Source organism: Argopecten irradians, chromosome 11 (genome assembly GCF_041381155.1).
Source record: "Argopecten irradians isolate NY chromosome 11, Ai_NY, whole genome shotgun sequence".
Classification (NCBI taxonomy): domain Eukaryota; kingdom Metazoa; phylum Mollusca; class Bivalvia; order Pectinida; family Pectinidae; genus Argopecten; species Argopecten irradians.
In genome coordinates, this window is record NC_091144.1 from 34,787,638 (window position 1) to 34,806,487 (window position 18,850).

Consider the following 18,850-nt stretch of genomic DNA (forward strand, 5'->3'; position numbering starts at 1 on the left):
CCTGTTTAGAACGATACGCTCTGAAAATTGTAATTATATAAGCAAAATATCAAAACACATAAGCATTATAATTAAGTTCATATCTGATAAATCGGTGCAAAATAAATATTTTTCATCAGTAGGCGATGTATCAGGTTTTTTTTTCTGTGTGTTAATTATATTTTGAAATACTTTTAGTTTGTTTGATACATATAAGAGTCAATTAAATCATTATTTTTTATATTTTGTTATTACACTGTCAGCCTCCATTGCTGTGGAGAGAAAGTGCTCCATTTCACAGGGGTTTCTGATACATTTCACAGGGGTCTCTGATACATTTCACGGGGGTCTCTGATACATTTCACAGCGGTCTCTGATACATTTCACAGGGGTCTCTGATACATTTCACAGCGGTCTCTGAACCATTTCACAGGAGTTTCTGAACCATTTCACAGGAGTTTCTGAACCATTTCACAGGGGTTTATGAACTATTTCACAGGGGTTTATGAACTATTTCACAGGGGTTTCTGAACCATTTCACAGGGCTTTATGAACCATTTCACTGGGGTTTCTGATACATTTCACAGGGTTTTCTGAACCATTTCACTGGGGTTTCTGATACATTTCACAGGGTTTTCTGAACCACTTCACAGGGGTTTCTGATACATTTCACAGGGGGTCTGAACCATTTCACAGAGGTTTCTGAACCACTTCACAGGGGTTTCTAATCATAAATGTACATAGTACAGAATTTTTATTAACATATATGAATGTCTAATTCTAATACAGAATCCAGTGAAATTCTTTATATCACCAAAAATCAACAAAAATATTGGTTAAATCTTTCTAAGACTCTTTTTTCAGTTATAGACAAGAAATATATACTGTTAGTGGTAAGCTCATTCCAGGCACTTGGCCCATGTCTGGTGTTAAGCCTATGACAATTAAGGAAAAATGTGGCTAAGTCACCTAAGTGGCTGATTTGGCCTTATGGCTATAAGTGGCTAAGTGGCCTAGTGGTTAATTAAATTAGCCCTCTTGCAATTGTGTGACAGGTAGGTGCAGGTTTTAACATTCTTCCATCTCCAAAATCCAGTATGTCCTTAATTGACCTATGATGACAGCAATATAACAAAATAAACAACTGTTACAGGCTTATCTGCACAGTTAATTCCCTCATTAAACAACACAGGATACTCCGGAAATGGCCATCCCTCCATCACCATTACTTCTAGGTAAACCATACAAACCCTGTATCATATGGTATGTAGACTGAGTCAGCCTTAATTGTCAACAGAAATTAAACAGGACAGAGAAATGAAAACTAGATACTGAACATCAGTAACAGGGAGATACAGCATACCCACAGGTAAAGCTAGGTACCTCAAATATTGTTTATATGACAGGGGGACGCGGAAGCAAAGTGGTTAAGATATATATATATTCCGACATCGACATTACCACAAGCCTTTCACCGCTGGGTTGCAAGTTAGAATCCCATGTGAGGCAGTTGCCAGGTACTGCATGGCCACTGCAGGTGTGTGGTTTTTCTCCGGGTACTTTGGTTTTCATTCACCAACAATTCTGGCACGTCCTTAAATGACCATGAGCAATTAATAGGACTTTACACAAATAAAATCAAACCAAAGTTTATAGAAGGGTTCCACTTGACTCCTTAAGGTTTAAATCATGATGGGACTTTTAGTCCTAAGCACTGAGTAGGTCTATAGGTCTCTGATCTTAACAGGCCCAAACCCCTACCATCAATATTGACATGAACTCTATAGCAATTCAACTATAAAATCTCCCCCTAATACCCAAGCGTAGACCGAAACGTTATAGCCACAGCTCACAATGCCGGTCCGCTGAATAACAACAACTGCATGTACATAACAACTGAGAATTCAATAGAATACCTTCGATTTTCTGCTAGCTCTTCGTTCTCGCTTGAATTTTTCATCTCTCGCCTCCTTTTCTCCACATTTCTGACCATCTGCAGGTCCAGCGGCTTCCTCGTTTATGGGAAGCATGGTCAACGTCCCTCAGTTTTGTACTGTTACAAGGTAAACGACTTTTAAACACCTCAACTGAAGCGTGTCAGAATCCACGGGTGACTAATATCCTGGTAAGCTCCGTGTGTGTTTATGAAAACACACAACCTGCCCGGATCAATATTTCCCACATACAACTTTCTCTGCCTCAGGTTCACAAAAACACTGTTACTTTTCCTTTAGTTTTACCTGCGGTGGACAGGTAAATTTTGTACCTGTGGTGGCCAGGTAAATTTTGTACCTGTGATGACCAGGTAAATATTGACGTTTGTATTTGGCTAAGTATGCGAACCATTCATGTTCTGACTACCATACAATAGATCGGGTGCCCCAGTGAATTCATTCATACTATGGTATGACAATTACACATGTGACCTTTTCTACAACTGAAAAGTCTCAGGATTGAGAGAAGAGAACATGTAATGTACAAAACCAGACGAACAAAAATATGGCTGTCATTAATCAGAAAAGCTTCTTATGAATGAAGCTACTTATAATGGGGTTTGTAATGGTGATTACAAAGTAATCAAAATCTTTCTGAGAATTGTACATGTGCTTTATCTTAAGATAGTGATAATACCACATTCTTAACTCATTTCCCCCTAAAATTTGATAATGGACTGGTCTAATCTTTGATTTGGAAGAGTCTAAATGTGTATTCAGGGGTCAATGAGTTCAGATTCTTTCTATAAAGAATTAAAATGTTAAATCTATTTGTAAAAAAAAATTAGAATCTTTTAATTAATATGTATACATGCATGCATGTATAAGCAAAATATAATTTTCTTATCAAAGTCCACAACTTAATTGTCTCTATATTTGTCCAGAGTTTTCTGACTATTTTTGATGTGCTTTAAAGCTAATTAATTAACATCGTTGTACAAGAAGCTACTAAAGTAAACTTTTAATTAAGTTTTGGCTTTATTTATAGCATACACATTGTCATACTACTTTATTATACTATTCAAAATAATTGTAATTAAAGCTTGAAGTTGGTTATTTTGCATTAAAATTATCAAACTACACATTAAATTATCTTAATTCCTTCCAATACACGAAGTTGTGCATGTGCAGGAGCAAAAATACACTACATGTAATTAATGCTTTAATTTATTTCTGACATCAAAAATATCAAATTAATTAAGCAAGAATATGGAGTGCGATGTTCTTTTGATCTTAAAATAAATTCAAATTTGAAGGTGAATTAATAAATGTAGCCATGCTGAGTTCAAAAATGTTCAAAATTTAATAAAATTAAAAACAAATTCATTTAACTAAACCTTTCAGTAAGAAATTATGTCTAAAGCACTGAAATTACATTTTAAAATACAAAGTATGTTTTGAATATTAGATTAAGGCAATAACATAATTCACAGGTTTTTGTTGTCTATTTTCATATTTACAAAAATATTTCTTTCAGAAATTCCCTTTATGGTGCCCCATTGCAATACACCTATGTGTAATAGCTTTCCTGGCACAGTTCCAAGTATGTTGTGCCAAGCCCACAGGAATGAGCCAATCAGAAGAAAGGATTTCATCACACCTTCTTTCATCAGACAGTACCATGTGTTCCATCTATTGATCTCACAGAAAAATCAATAACCACAAAATCAATACACACTTAGACTGCAGGGCTAGAGTGTAAGAATGTTTTGGTTTGAATGGAAGTGAATGTCAGTACATAATTGATATAGATAAATATACATGGAATAGCTGTTGTATAGGGTAAATCTACATAATTAATCATCAAATTATATGCATTTGTATATCTAGTCAGCATTATCAGCAAATTCTGAATTTTCTTTTTCTTTAAATAATTAAAATATCTAGGTGGTGAAAATATATTTCTGTAATATCATTTTTTTTTTAAATGTCTTGCTAAATGGAAATCCAAGATTTTCTTTTGTAAAATGATCTATCTTCATTTGATCAATGCCTTTATTTAAATCCATTTTATTTTATTTAAAACTCAATTCCCTTTATTATTTTCCCATGAAGGCAAGCAAAAGTTGGCATGAAATATGTATTAAAGCAGTCATTGCCTTTCAATATCTGTATAATTTCAACAATTTTTGTGGAATTTCATCAGTACTGTACAATCAGATTTACCGGCACAATACAAAATGCTGCAATATTTTTACAGCATAACGCACCTAAGAATGGAATGATGAAATTTTAGACCATCTTTCTCTGTTTTTGAAAGTATTTGTATTTATAGATGTGTATCTCAACCTTATAACAAAAGAGTAAATATTAGGATTTTTCATTATAACCTAAATCATTATAATTCAGTGTACTTGTATTGAAATATGACCTTGGTCTATGTACATGACTTAAACTGTGATTAATTTTCCTGACACCTGACAGTAGAACAATATAAGTAAATATTTTGATTCTGTAATTATAACCTGAAACATTAATCAGGCGTACTTGTACTAACGACCTTGGTCTGTGAAATAATTATAACCCTGATTACTTTACCTGACGCTAACACTATAGATAACTCTACCAGACTTGGAACGCTACCAACATATAGCTACACAAAAATACCGTATGTACCAATTTCAAAAGCACCAGTTTTTTGTTTTGTTGGTGCCTCAAGTCTTGGCAATCTACCATTTAAAGTATAGTTTGGTTATTTTCAAAACTGAAGTCTACATCAAATATATACCCCAGGTTATGTATCAGTTACGAAATGTCCTAATATGAACAGTTTAAGCTCTTTGAGCAACTTTGAATTCACATTTCAAAATCTTAGATGTTATATATTTGTTCAGAGTATATATTGTACATTTTATGTTTAATGTTTATGCAACACCTTTAAAAATTCATTTATAGATTTTTCTGAAATGACCATGTTTTATATAAATTTAATACACATGTAAATTAGTAATCAACTATGGTCAAACAAATGGTCTCAGTAGGAAACTTTTATCTAAGTTTTGGAAAATTTCCATGCTAATATGTCGTCTGAGAACCAAACAGAAAATGTCATCAGTGTAACCTTTGGCAAGATATACGGACAATGTGCACATGACAGGTAGAAACTAATTACCATCTGATTTATGATATTAACATTCTTTATGACATTGATTTACTAACGCAGCTCGAAATGTGACACCAAATATCTTTCTCTGTCTGATTCAGATGTGGATTTCAGCCAATGACATTTTTAATTGTCCTTACCTGTCATAAAATGAAATAGACAAGTACATGGCCTAAACAAAGGTTATAATTGATACCATACACTTATTTCAAGACGTGTAATATATCTACTTCGTTTCTAAATATAAAATAAACAGACAAGTGCATGCCTTAAGCAAAGGTTGCTACCGTACGTTTATTTCAAGACGTGTAATATATCTATTTCATTTCTTAATATAAAATGATACAGACAAGTACATGTCAAAAACAAACAAGAAATTCTACACCAATGTATTTTACATGATATGCAACATGTTTATTTCATTTCTAAACACTAAATCTTAGGAGAAGGAACAGGCAGGAAGGATGATATCCAGTACTAATTAGTGAAGGTCATTTTCTGGTAGGATCATTTCAATATGTTAATTAAACTGTCAAATATACTACATGACAGTTCATGTCAGCATCACATTATGATAAGATGTTTTCTAAGATGACAGAAAATGATGAAACGAAATTTATTACAAGTAAATCAAAATGTTTGTCTTCTTTATACAGTAAAATCTTGTCTAAATTTTGATACACTTACTTCAAGAGAAAGATATTTTTTTACATCAAGAGAAAGATATATTTTTTTAAAAGTTTTTAAGATTTTTAATTTCATGTTCCATCAATACAAGAGTATATAACATTATATATAACATTGAGGAAGTGCCATATTTAGTCAGTAAATCCTGAGTACCTGGAGTTAAACCATCAACCTACAGTCAGTACCTGGCAACTGCCTTTTGTGAGGTTCAAACTCATTTTCTTTAAATATCATACTTGTGTCTACGATTCTATTTATGTATCTAAAATAATATTTCTTTTTATAACTGCATAATTTATTGTAACTTTAGCTTTCTAATTCCAAATAAAAACATGTTTATAAATATCTTAACAATAAACATAATAAGCATAATATTGATTTGATAATATGATATTTTTGGACTCACCAGCATTTCCTCTTGGCCAGGCATGGCCTGTATGAGCTGCTGAACTATGGCCTGGTATTCAGGGGCCATCATTTTCTTGGCCGCATCTAATAGGGCTTCGGCCTTCAAAGGGGGCACCCCTTGTTCCTCCGACATAACTTGTGTTTGTTCAGAAGTCGCAGCCATATTTTACAACCTTGACGAATTTCACAAAGTTTTCACACAACTAGTTTATATCTCACAGTGTGTTTCAGTAGAGAGTTAAATAACAATAAGGTTTTCTTGAACCAAAACCTGTTTGTCAGTGCTATTAGTTGTAGGATTATACGAGCGTTTTAAATGTTCACCACTCACAATACTTTTATATACTAAGCTGGATCACAACACGACTTGGGTATATATACATTGACTGTATCCGGCTACCGACCTGCGTCACTACTTAGTTTCTATACATGCTGGCAGTCACATGTGTATCGTGTCTACATTTACATATGAATGCCACCACACATTATAGACCATTCAGAGCCAATACTTCATTTGTGCTGTGACAAACTCTATAATATATATATGTGAAATATACCTACAGGCTTGGAAGGGGAAAAAATCCATGTCAAACAATGAAATGTAAATATTGACAGTTCTCCATAAAAATCTTTAATACAGAGTTCATGCAATCATGACGCACAAACTGAACTTTGGTTCATTGTGTTGTGAATAACAATACCACATAGAGCATTTAAGATCAACAACAACTAATACATGTTTGATAGCAATCCAGTCTCATTGATGAAGTCTATATCTATAAATACCTTAACTCTTTCACCCCTATGTAACTTTAGTAGACTCTACCATCAATAGATCTGGATGAGTCCATTATATGGCCTATGGTGGTGAAAGGGTTAACATCAAGGTAGCATATTTGGACAATAAGTCCACATCATCATGTACACAATATCAAAACTTCCTGATTTCTTCTGAGGTACATGTATAGCTTGAATAAGAAACTAAAAAGCACCCTCAGCTTTCTCAGTACAATAAAACCTGCTTTCAAGGAACAACCTCTGTATAAAGACCAACTGCTTAATAAGACCACTTTTCTAGTGTCCCAAATGGTCAATTTCAACACAAATTGACCTTTATATAAAGATCACCTTCTAATAAGCCGTAACTTTCCCAGTATCCCAAATATTACAATCTCAACACAAGTCAACCTGTGTATAAAGACCACCTGGCTATACAAATCATTTTTTCTTCTGTTCCTTGGGGTCTTTATAGACAGAATTGTTTATATACCAATAGATTACTTCAACTTTCATAGAGGTTTGTTTTGTTTGTCAATAAAATAAATAAACTTTTTTTTTTCAATTAAAACGAGTGTATAAAAGTATAAGATAAGAAGTTTAAAATAGGGTTTGCGGCAGAAAGTCAGCCACAATAACCACAGGTTTAGGGTTTGTGGTAGAATGTCAGCCACAATAACCCATAGGTTTAGGGTTTGTGGTAAAATGTCAGACACAATAACCCACAGGTTTAGGGTTTGTGGTAAAATGTCAGCCACAATAACCCATAGGTTTAGGGTTTGTGGTAGAATGTCAGCCACAATAACCCAGAGGTTTAGGGTTTGTGGTAAAATGTCAGACACAAAAACACACATGTTTATAGGGTTTGTGGTAGAATGTCAGACACAATAACCCATAGGTTTAGGGTTTGTGGTAGAATGTCAGCACAATAACCCAGAGGTTTAGGGTTTGTGTAAATGTGGTAAAAATGTACCAGTTTAGGTTGTGTAAATGTCACAATAACCCACAGTTAGTGGTTTAGGGTTTGTGGTAAAATGTCAGCCACAATAACCCACAGGTTTAGGGTTTGAGGTAAAATGTCAGCCACATAACCCACAGGTTTAGGGTTTGAGGTAAAATGTCAGCCACAATAACCCACAGGTTTACAGTTTGAGGTAAAATGTCAGACCCACAATCAAACAACCATAGGTTTAGGGTTTGTGGTAAAATGTCAGCCACAATAACCCACAGGTTTACAGGGTTTGGTTTGTGAGGTAAAATGTCAGCCACAATAACCCATAGGTTTAGGGTTTGGGGTAGAATGTCAGCCACAATAACCCAGAGGTTTAGGGTTTGTGGTAAAATGTCAGACACAATAACCCAGAGGTTTACAGTTTGAGGCTAAATGTCAGTCACAATAACCCGGGTTAAAGAGGTTTAGGGTTTGTGGTAGCTAGAATATAAGACACATTAAATGCCAAGGAAGACATCTTCACCAAAACATGAACTATTAATCTATTACAGAACTTTGACTTAATGACAATTGTTTCATCCATAACATTTCCAAATAAAATGCTGTTGCAAAGTAAAGACTGATCTCGTAATTTGTGCATATCGTACCTGGCCTACAACAGGTAGTGCGTGTTATACTTGGCTAATACCATCACATGTACTGCCTACCTCTACTCTGCACGTGCCAAGGGCAACGGTGGAATAGTATATAGAAGGAATCAATATCTAAATATAACCCGTCTGCTTTCTCTCTGCTTTCTCTCTCGACTCTTACTCAAGGAGTTGACAATCCATGTACAATTTATATACATAATTTGAAATTGTACTCATTGAATGTCATGTCACCAGGGGCCTCTTACCCCCTACTCCCTAAATGTAAAGTAAGATGATAGCTTTGTAAATTATCAATTTTAAAAAAAGATGGCCGATATATACATGTACTACTTTCAGACTTGTTAACCTCTTATGATCAAAACTAATTAGTAGACGGACATGTGTTAAGCGGCAGTATTGCATGTAACATTTTCGAGACATTTCGAAGAGATTCAGAAACATATACTCATATAAACATACAAAATAAAATCAATTTCATTTCATATCCCGGATATAAAGTGTACAGGCAAAATTCAGATAATTCATTTTACAACTTTGTTAGAATTTTTGTATTCATTACCAAGAAATAATTGACGACATGCCAGCTGTCAATTAAGTCACCAAATACCGCACGTGACTTTGCATTTTGTCTCGGGCATGCTACGTCATTTGTTACGACATTGAATGGAAACATGTGCGTGTAGGAGAATGTGCGTACATGTCTACATATACTGCCTGGCGATCTGTCAATTGGCTTGGCTAATGCTGCTGATCATGATTTTTCACAAAAGATGTGCAAAAGAGCCAAGAATAAATGTATAACTTTAACAACTTTAGTTTGCCAAAGCCAATTTTGGAAAAAGGAAGAAGCGGTAGAAAGCATATGATTTTGATATCAAAGCAGTAGGGGGTAGATCTAGATTGCTCTTGAAAGTGGTAGATTTCCTCGTACAGCGCCGTAGAGTCAACATGTTTATATAGGTATACACTTGTACTATATAAATTAATATCTACAAATACCATATATTATTTTAGATACAAGATGGCTATCTGAATCACAGAGACAAATACACATATAACATTAATTAAGATGGATTTGTTTTTTGCACTGTAAGCGTTTACACAATAAATATATGACATTTAATTTCTACTCAACAATAGGAAGAGGAATTCTGTAGACTCGCTCAAATAAACAACATATTGTTGCCAAGAGTATACTGTTTGTAAGCAGTTCATTCTAAGAGATTATTGTTATACCAAGAAAAAATCATGGCTATAACAAATCTTGTTTATAAATAGAAAATCCTCACATTGCATAAATAGGAACTGTCTGGAGGCTTATTGCTAGCAAAATATGGTAAACCCTTGCTCTTATCTGCCTAGAAGTGACAAAGGCTCGGCAGCACAGCTAGAGACACAACAGGTGCAGATAGTGAAAGTTATTATTAATGTTCGAAGTTGCATCATTTGCCAGGGTCAATATCCTGTAAAAATATCCTACAGATATAGATGTAGTGTAATACACATTGTATTTATTTTATAAACAGCAGAAATCGTTAGTTATTTCATTTTATAAACAGCAGAAATCTTGAGCTATTTCATGTTATAAACAGCAGAAATCTTAAGCTATTTCATTTTATAAATAAAACAGCAGAAATATTGAGTTCATTTATTTTGTAAACAGCAGAAATGTTATGCTTATTTAGTTTGTAAACAGCAAAAATGCTTGTTAAAAGGTTCGAAAATATCTACATTTGGAGTTAAGTATATAATATAATGACCTGTCTGGATTTTGAGCTACTGAACATACCTGTACTCTATAACATCGTGAGGTAACACCTAATTTATTCAGGCATAACGGCTTGTCAGAGGCGGATGTCTGTGATGTGTTCACCTGTCTCCTTTATGTAAATGTAAACATTCAGACTTATGTAAGATAAAAACTAGCGTCTAATAAATCATGTTGCTGTTAACGATGGGAATAATTCGCTAAAACAATACAAATGTATACATATGTAAGCACAGCTCAGAACTGCATAGCATTAACCCACAACAGAGACAAAAATAATTGGATGCAGTTTTATTTACTTATTTTCATTTTCAAAACGCATGTTTTTTATAAATATACTTATTCATCTCTTATAGCTAATTATGTACCTAATTAGGCTAAAATTTAATTTAGGAAAGTTTTTAGATCTTGGGTCATAGATATGTTCCAGGTACCACAGGATTCTTACAAATGTATTTCCGTATGATACAAATATCTTGAATTGTAAATTGGGCAAACACGTAATCCTAACCAGGTAGACAAAATAGATTGTCAAATTTTCAAGTAAGTTCGTCCCTTTATTTAGACACATACACACAAAACAAACATGTCACTTAATATAGAATTAACAATGGAAAATAAGACAAAGGAAAAAAATGTTATATTTACGTAAAACGCAATAAATTTTTCGGTGAATGAAGGTCGAAGACAGAATCTAGCCAAGTTTTCTGATTTGATCAAAATCTATGAATAATGATTCATATATCAGTTCTTCATATTTTTTTTTTTGCTTGAAATATTTCAATAATTTATTTATTTTTCCTTTATCGTAACTGTATCATTTCAATTGTTATGTGTAACCTTGAACTTGAAATATATAACAGAGGAATATTATGTTGGCATTTGTTCAATTTGTTTTGACACTTAATAATTATAATCAATCCAACTAAACGTTTTATACAGGTTTTACCTCATCTACCCTATAGATGTATATGAACTTGTCCTATTTTATAGTTGGAAGAGTTCATTATGGAATTAAAGGTGTAGATTAATTGTACCTAATTCTGACCAAATACACCTGATCACTTAAAACCTGCAAGTTGACCTATAGCTTTAGGACTCAATCTTCTCTCGTATATATACCTTTAGTGCAGTTTAACTTCCTTTCAAAAGTTTTTGGCTGAAATTCAAATACATGGTCTACAATTTACCCCGATTGGCAGCTTATATCATTATCTACGAATGTGTGCACCCACTGGACTTTTTGTCTGAATCGAAATATGGCCTCACTGACCTAGTGGCCTAAATTTGTATTATGTGAGTGTGTTTGGATAGTGTGTAATGAAATTGTTAAAAATTAAATGTAAAAAAAAAATCCATCTGTACGACATATTTTTCTTTCCCGTTTGCAATTTTCACTTATTTTGCTTAAATTGATTAGCGAATACTAGTTGAATAGGAATAAATTTGATAAAATTAGCTAATTGCCAATAACGGGTAGAGGTACATGACAAATTGTGTACATAGTCGATCTACTTGTGGGCATGCAGTCTGATAAAGTATACTGTTTCAATTTCAACAATTGTTCTGTAATGGTGAAAATATGACTATTCCTTGGGTTTCGAAACCATGAAATTTTACTGTAATTATAGGCAGTATATATACAAACAGAATATTTAAATGTACTTTCTCCAATAGTATATAGCAGTAGTATTGATGTTTTCTTGCTAAAACTTATTTTATATTCCAGGCATACTGCTTTTCATAAATAATATTTGATAATTAAGTGCTCCATCGCTATAATTTTCCATTTTTATTGTAGTCCTCCATTTCACTTTTAAAGATGCTCCACCGCCGACAGGGCATAAATGAACATTTGAACAATAATTGGTGTTTAATCATGTATGTATATGTCTTATTAAAACAGAAAGTGATGTCAAATAATTTATTTTGCCTTTGGTTGCATGCAGGGTAATCAGTACTTCATTCCATATAGGATATAGTCCCACAGAATTTTTTCGGGATGCAATAAATTATTTTTTTTATATTTTTAACTTAAAATAAAATTAGAAGCTCAAACATTTCAATCAATGGTAGTAATGGTGTAAAGTAAGTAACTTTTGTAACTATAGAAAAATACTAAGTCGTCTAATCCTGCTTTTGATGGAGAAAAAATACCATTTGTCAGCGGTGGAGCATCTTTAATATTACCTTGAATTAAATGCAGACTGAATATATGAAAACCAATGATTTCCTTTTGCAGATTGATTATGGTTTACTGTGCACAAAAATTTTGTAATAGGGTAGTCCAAATCAGGTTCTAATAAATAAGCACCCTTAATTTTTACCAATTATATATATTTAAAGATGCTCTAGCGACGAAAGAGCATAAACAATACTCATCATTTGTATTATTATTAACTGGTGTTTAATCGTGTATATATCTAATTAACGCAAAAAATGATATAATAAAATTACTTGTTTTGCTTTTATTGGATGAGGAATCAGTACTTCATTCCATATAGGGGCATATATTGCAATGGACTTTTTTGGGAAGCAAATGGATTATTTCTAATGATTTTTATCTTGAAGTAAAATAAGAAGCTTAAAGATGCTCCACCGCCCACAGAGCATAAATGATATTCATTATATGAACAATAATCAGTGTTTAATTGTATATATATATAAGTCTAACGAACACAAAAAATAATATAAAATATTTTGTTTTGCTTTTGGTGCATTTCATATTTTATACTTGAAAAAAAATAGAAGCTCAAACTTTCCAATGGTGGTAATGGTGTAAAGTAAGTAACTTTTGTGACTGAAGAAAAATACTAAATCAACTGCTCTTGTTTTTGATAGTAATAAAATACTATTTGTCAGTGGTGGAGCATCTTGAAGCGCGTAATGTGGGCTGATTGGGTCAAATAACTTTTGCCAATTTTCTCTTTAGGTAAACAAAAACAATTTTTGTTCCACTGAACTCTGAAAAATAACTGAAAAACAAAAATCGTCCTTAAGAAATGACTATGATTTGGCAGACAGCGTTTATTACGTGTCGACTTTATCAGAATTGTCCCCTGGGTGACCCTTACAGTAGCACTATAAATCTATCCTCACAGACTGACAGAACCGATTTAGGTATAGTTTACATTTCAGGTATTTTAACAATGCTGTCAGAGTTTATGTTTAGATAAACTACTGTAAAAATAGCACATGTATTCACCAACAGCTTAGTAATGACGAAAATGTCAGCCTCAAAAAAACATGTTTGTGAAAGATAAAACCTTCAGATTTGGGAACACACAAAAGCCCTTCCAACCAGGATAGGGAAAGGGACCCATTCAAAAATCAAAAACATAATTATTTTGTAGATCTAAACAATGGTTAAATTAATGCAAGAGGCCTAAGGGCCTTAAAAAGACATCTGACAACCTAATTGGCAGTAGTTGAATAGGGAAAATTTTATTTTCAAAATGTTTAGAATTTTTAAATGTGTAAGATTCTGAATCAAACACACACACAAAAACCCCAAAATTGGGATAAAGTCAGAACACAGAACACTTTCATTCAAATTTAATCTAAGTCACAGATTTATAACTTAAAAAAGAATTTCAAATTGTGTTTTAAAGATGGCAAAGGATGCCAGGGTGATCCCATAGGCCCTCCTCTTTTCAATAGGCTAGCTTATTTAATTAGAAGTCATGATTAAAGCTTTTTACTTTGACAGTCATAAGTCGGCCATCTAGCACTGCCTATACAGTAAAACCTGTCAAAACTGGCCCTTGTCTATTCAGGCTTCCTGTCTATTCCAGCACAATTGTATTATAAACTGAGACAAGGTAAACCGACAAAAATCACTTCATATTGTTCAGAGGGCTAATAGCATATATATTTGTCACTGGTAAAAGTTCATTTAAGTTAAAATCTGTCTTAACAACACTGCCTGATGAACCTTTGAAGTATAAACACGATCGAAAGCTCATTTTGTGAGGACAAATTTAAATGTACATGTAAATGTTAATTACTATTGCGTTAAAAATTGGTATGTTAATATTTGCAGATACAATTATGTTTAGTTGAATTGCATTAGGTCATGATCATCTGTAGCTTTTCTAAAATAGATTCTGAAATAATGTAAATAATAATATAATCTCACATTGGAGCATTTACTGTTAGTCAACAACACAATCTGACATTATTTAAAACTCTGGAAATTATATTGTTTATTTCAAGTGTAAATCATCTACAAATTCCTCAAGCAAACAAGATGATGTCCATTTCCCTATTTAATTTACATATACGGTATGTAAGAGTCAAAGGGCGGTACATGCCATTTCCGCCTATATGAATACCTCGGTTATTTGCTTGTTTATTAAGGAAAATACCCTATCTAGAGATGCAGAATCCTCTGTATTTAGTCATGCAGGTGCCAATTTCATAAGCAATTGGCCCGTTACACAAGTACATATTTACAGTAAATGAGTAACCATTGATTAGGTTTACAATTTATCAATTAAGCCCAAAACCCAAAACGCCTTTATAAATTCTTCCTAAATAATTTTGTGTTATTTTGTTATTTTGTATTTTCACCTTGACCTTTGAACCTGACATAGCCTTGACACTAAAGCAATCATAAAATTTAATGATGATGAATGGTAAATAACAAATGTCATAGCCAAGAATAACATCAGGCCACAGATAGATGAACAGAGATTATGATTAAGCAAATCTCCTGAGAGTTTCAATTTAGACCTTAAAATCCAATTATATACAAACCAATTTATTTTTGTGAAACATTAATTTGCATAATTCACAGCCAATGGAAATTCAAAGAAATTAATCACAGTTTCAATCTCGGATATGTACAGAACATGTTTTACATCTGTTGATCATGGAATTTAAATTGCTATTCGTTATTAGACCATGCAAACCTAATAATTTAAGTCAATTTACATATAATTTGCTTTTTGTGCTGTCATACTTTCCGGAACTTTCAGAAAGCAATAAAATAGAAAAGAAAACTTTGAGTCTTGGAAAGTTGTTTGCACACTATTATCTTTATACTATAAACATAAAAAGTCCACAAAGTTTGCACTAGTGTAATTTTTTAAATTTTTTTTTTTGGGGGGGGGGAACTAATAATGCGAACTAATAATGCTAAAAAATTGTTTTTTACACATGAAAAAAATTGGGTAAAAAACGATGACCAGGAAGTCCAAAAAGTGAAGATTTATTTACAAATAACACTTGATTCTATAAGATCGCCATCTTGATGAAACACCAAATTTTTACTTTAAAATGCACAATGTTTGTGTTCCATTATCAGCATTATCACAATCTGAAACGTATGCGTGAATTGCCGTATGTGTTACAGGGAAGCCAAATATGCACATGTCCGTTTTCTGATAAAAGCACCCGCAACAAACACACTTAAAACAAATTCATAGTTATAACGCATTGATATTCATTCCCTGTCACAGTTGCCATACCATGCATATATAAGCGGTGTGCTACGATTTGTATTACGAACTATGCTCATAAGGAAGTGAATTCTTTTGTCCCTCGCAGTTATTTATTACTGTTTTACTGTACAATTCTTTCAGAAGTTTTAATATATCAAGAAAGAAGTGAAAATAGATTTGAGTTGAAGGGGTCAGTTGTGACCACATTACCCAAGTGCAAGGTGAATGTTCACCCATGGCATGTGTAGTACCGGGGGCTAAAAATGATATACAGGCTACATACACTATATGTGATGTTCAATTTATTTTAGCTGACCATGGAAACTTTTTCTGGTCAAGCATAACTAGGACATTCTCCTATAAGTCGTGAGTGAGGCTAAGATGGATGGGTAGTTATTCCTGAGGACAGGGGAAACTTCCATTGTAAACTGACCGCTGTACAGCTGCAGACACATTTAATACTTTGGTTTGTTTAGTTTTACGTCCTATTAACAGCCAGGGTCATGTAAGGACGTGCCAGGTTTGTTGGTGGAGGAAAGCCGGAGTACCCGGAGAAAAACCACCGGCCGGTCAGTACTCAGGCTGAATAGAGAAAAAGTGGTGCGGACATTAGTGGTACCATTTCAACCAACACAGGGCGCTTAAATCCTGTTCAGTGAGTTTTTTATTCATTAACAAAATGCAAGTTAAGACTAACTAGATTATGTATTTTAAAAGGAGTCATGTTACACGTTAAAGTAAACATCAAAGCTAGGCATCCACAATACTGTTAAATCTATGGAATTTCTATACTCAATTTTTTTCCAGAAAAGGGGAGGGGCGCTTATAGAGGGAGAGGCGCTGTTTACAGCGATTACGGTACTATAAATGCTGATGCGATCTGATTGAGTACCTAGCATCAACCAACACATCCCAATCCTGTTCAGCGAGTTTTTTTGGCAAACCGTTACTAACTAGATTAGATAAGGAATATGACACGACAAAATCAAAGCTAGAATATTTTCTTTTTTTTATATAAAATTTCTGTATATATATATATAAATACATGTATTCCATAATCATGTACTAGATTTTTTTTCAATGGATTTGGGTGAATGGAAGCAGCATAAATTAAAAGGTTAGACAAACTTGAGTCATGATATTTCATCAAACTCTGACGCACAATTGAAACAGCTGTGACATGAGAAATCTATACCAATGCAGACAGCTCTATAGGTAAATATCATCAAAGAGAAAAAGTTTGAAGAACCTGTCTAGAGTTTAAGGACAAGTCTGCAAATTGTCACACATGAGTTTTGAATCTGCAACCCTGAGGTATAGGACCAACTCTGAGGTAGAGGTCTAACCCTGATGTGAAGGACCAACCCTGAGGTGGAGGGCCAACCCTGAGGCAAAGGACCAACCCTGAGGCGAAGGACCAACCCTGAGGTGAAGAGTCAACCCTGAAGTGGAGGTCCAACCCTGAGGTGAAGGGCCAACCCTGATATTGAGGACCAACCCTGAGGTGGAGGGCCGACCTGAGGTGAAGGGCCAACCCTGATATTGAGGACCAACCCTGAAGTGGAGGGTCAACCCTGAAATGGAGGTCCAACCCTGAAGTAGAGGGCCAACCCTTAGGTGGAGATCCAACCCTGAGGTTGAAGGCCAACCCTGAGGTGTAGGGCCAATCCTGAGGTGGAGGGCCAACCATGAGGTGAAGGACCGACCCTGAAGTGGAAGACCAAACCTGAAGTGGGTGGCCAACCCTTAGGTGTAAAGCCAATCCTGATGAGGACGACCTGTCTGTACACCTTAACTATTTGGCCAGCACTGCCCCTCCCCTCCTCTTTTAAAGGACATTTTTTTTTTATTCTAAATAAAACTAACTCAGAAATTCCTAAAAGAGATTCATAATAATTGTCCAATCTAGTATTTACATATATAAAGAAATGACATTATGAATTTCCATTACTACAAATCCTTCAGATATTTCACCAGGATCATAAAACCACAAGGTTAGTCCTATATGATAATGCTGAATATGAAGATTTACAACCAGGATAAACATTCCAACAGATACTATTGGATTTAGTCACGTCGATGATGATACAGTCCGTTTGGTAACCTGTCGAGTGGTATAGACCTATTATACAGGATATCCTGGTATCAGACTCATCACAAACCTTTCAAAGTTTTCAGGGAAAAGGTGCAATGGTGATATATAATTACATTGTGTTAATTCTGACATCTAACATAAAATTCTTCTTTAAGTTCTTCATTTTCATGTCCTATTTATTCGTTATTACCATATAGCTGACTATATAAGCGATCCAAAATATTTACAATTTGCATATATTAAGCTAAAAATTTTGTGATTGCATGGCCTGAAGTATTAATTTATGTAATTCAACTAATTTGTAAAATTTCACAGACAAAAATTTTGCGACCAATGCGATGGCCTGACTGTGAAAATACTATCTCATAAAATTTATCGGCTACACCATAAAACAGCCAGGGCTATTTAATGATGTGCCAGATTTATAGTTTGAGTAAACCCAGAGTGTTTGGAGAAAAACCAAAGGTCAGTAGTCAGTACCTGGCTCAAGATTCAAACTCATGATCCAGCAGTGAATTAAGCACTAGGATATATGTCCTGACATTTCAATAACTTTTAAGCCACTACCTTTCCGAAACGGCTTTTAATTTTTAAAATGGGAATTTAAAATAAGATCGATAATTTTGTAGAGTCCTAAAAATTATTAACTTACCGTTAATACTACAATTATCATCACCTTCTGAACGATTTGATTAAAATGAATAAAATGTTTATTTTCATAACGCGGGTCGTATTATGTTTCCCGCCGTCGTCCTAAATACCGCGCGGTAGTTGACTATCACTGCGCCAGACGGCAAAACAGCGAAGTGACTCTCCACTGTTTTCATATATTACGCAGGCAATCTTGCATATGTTTGGTGTCGTAACCTTATTTTAGACCATCGGTATGCATTTCCTGGTGTTATTAATGTTTTTTAAGAAACCTTTATATTTTGCTCCTGACATTTCAATAACTTTTAAGCCACCCCATCCCAAACCTTTAATTCCCGA

At 33.9% G+C, this 18,850-nt stretch overlaps 1 protein-coding gene and 1 long non-coding RNA gene across 6 annotated transcripts in view; one reads left to right on the forward strand and one right to left on the reverse strand.

Moving 5' to 3' along the window:
- Positions 1-6,160, forward strand: part of LOC138335404 (uncharacterized) — a 34,911-nt gene extending 28,751 nt beyond the window's left edge. The window contains exon 15 of the long non-coding RNA XR_011210274.1: positions 3,451-6,160. This is a non-coding gene — a long non-coding RNA (uncharacterized lncRNA). The remainder of the gene's footprint in view (positions 1-3,450) is intronic.
- LOC138335403 (hexokinase type 2-like) overlaps positions 1-18,850 on the reverse strand; it is a 49,023-nt gene that overhangs the window by 17,970 nt on the left and 12,203 nt on the right. The window contains exon 1 of one of the 5 annotated variants that reach the window (XM_069284469.1): positions 6,170-6,559. The exons of 2 other annotated variants lie outside the window; for them this stretch is intronic. In XM_069284469.1, coding sequence (XP_069140570.1) covers positions 6,170-6,334 — 165 coding nt within the window. In that variant the 5' untranslated portion in view covers positions 6,335-6,559. Of the gene's footprint in view, positions 1-1,895; positions 2,091-6,169; positions 6,560-18,850 lie in introns of those variants that run through there. 2 more of the 5 variants (XM_069284470.1, XM_069284472.1) reach the window with 2 other exon arrangements.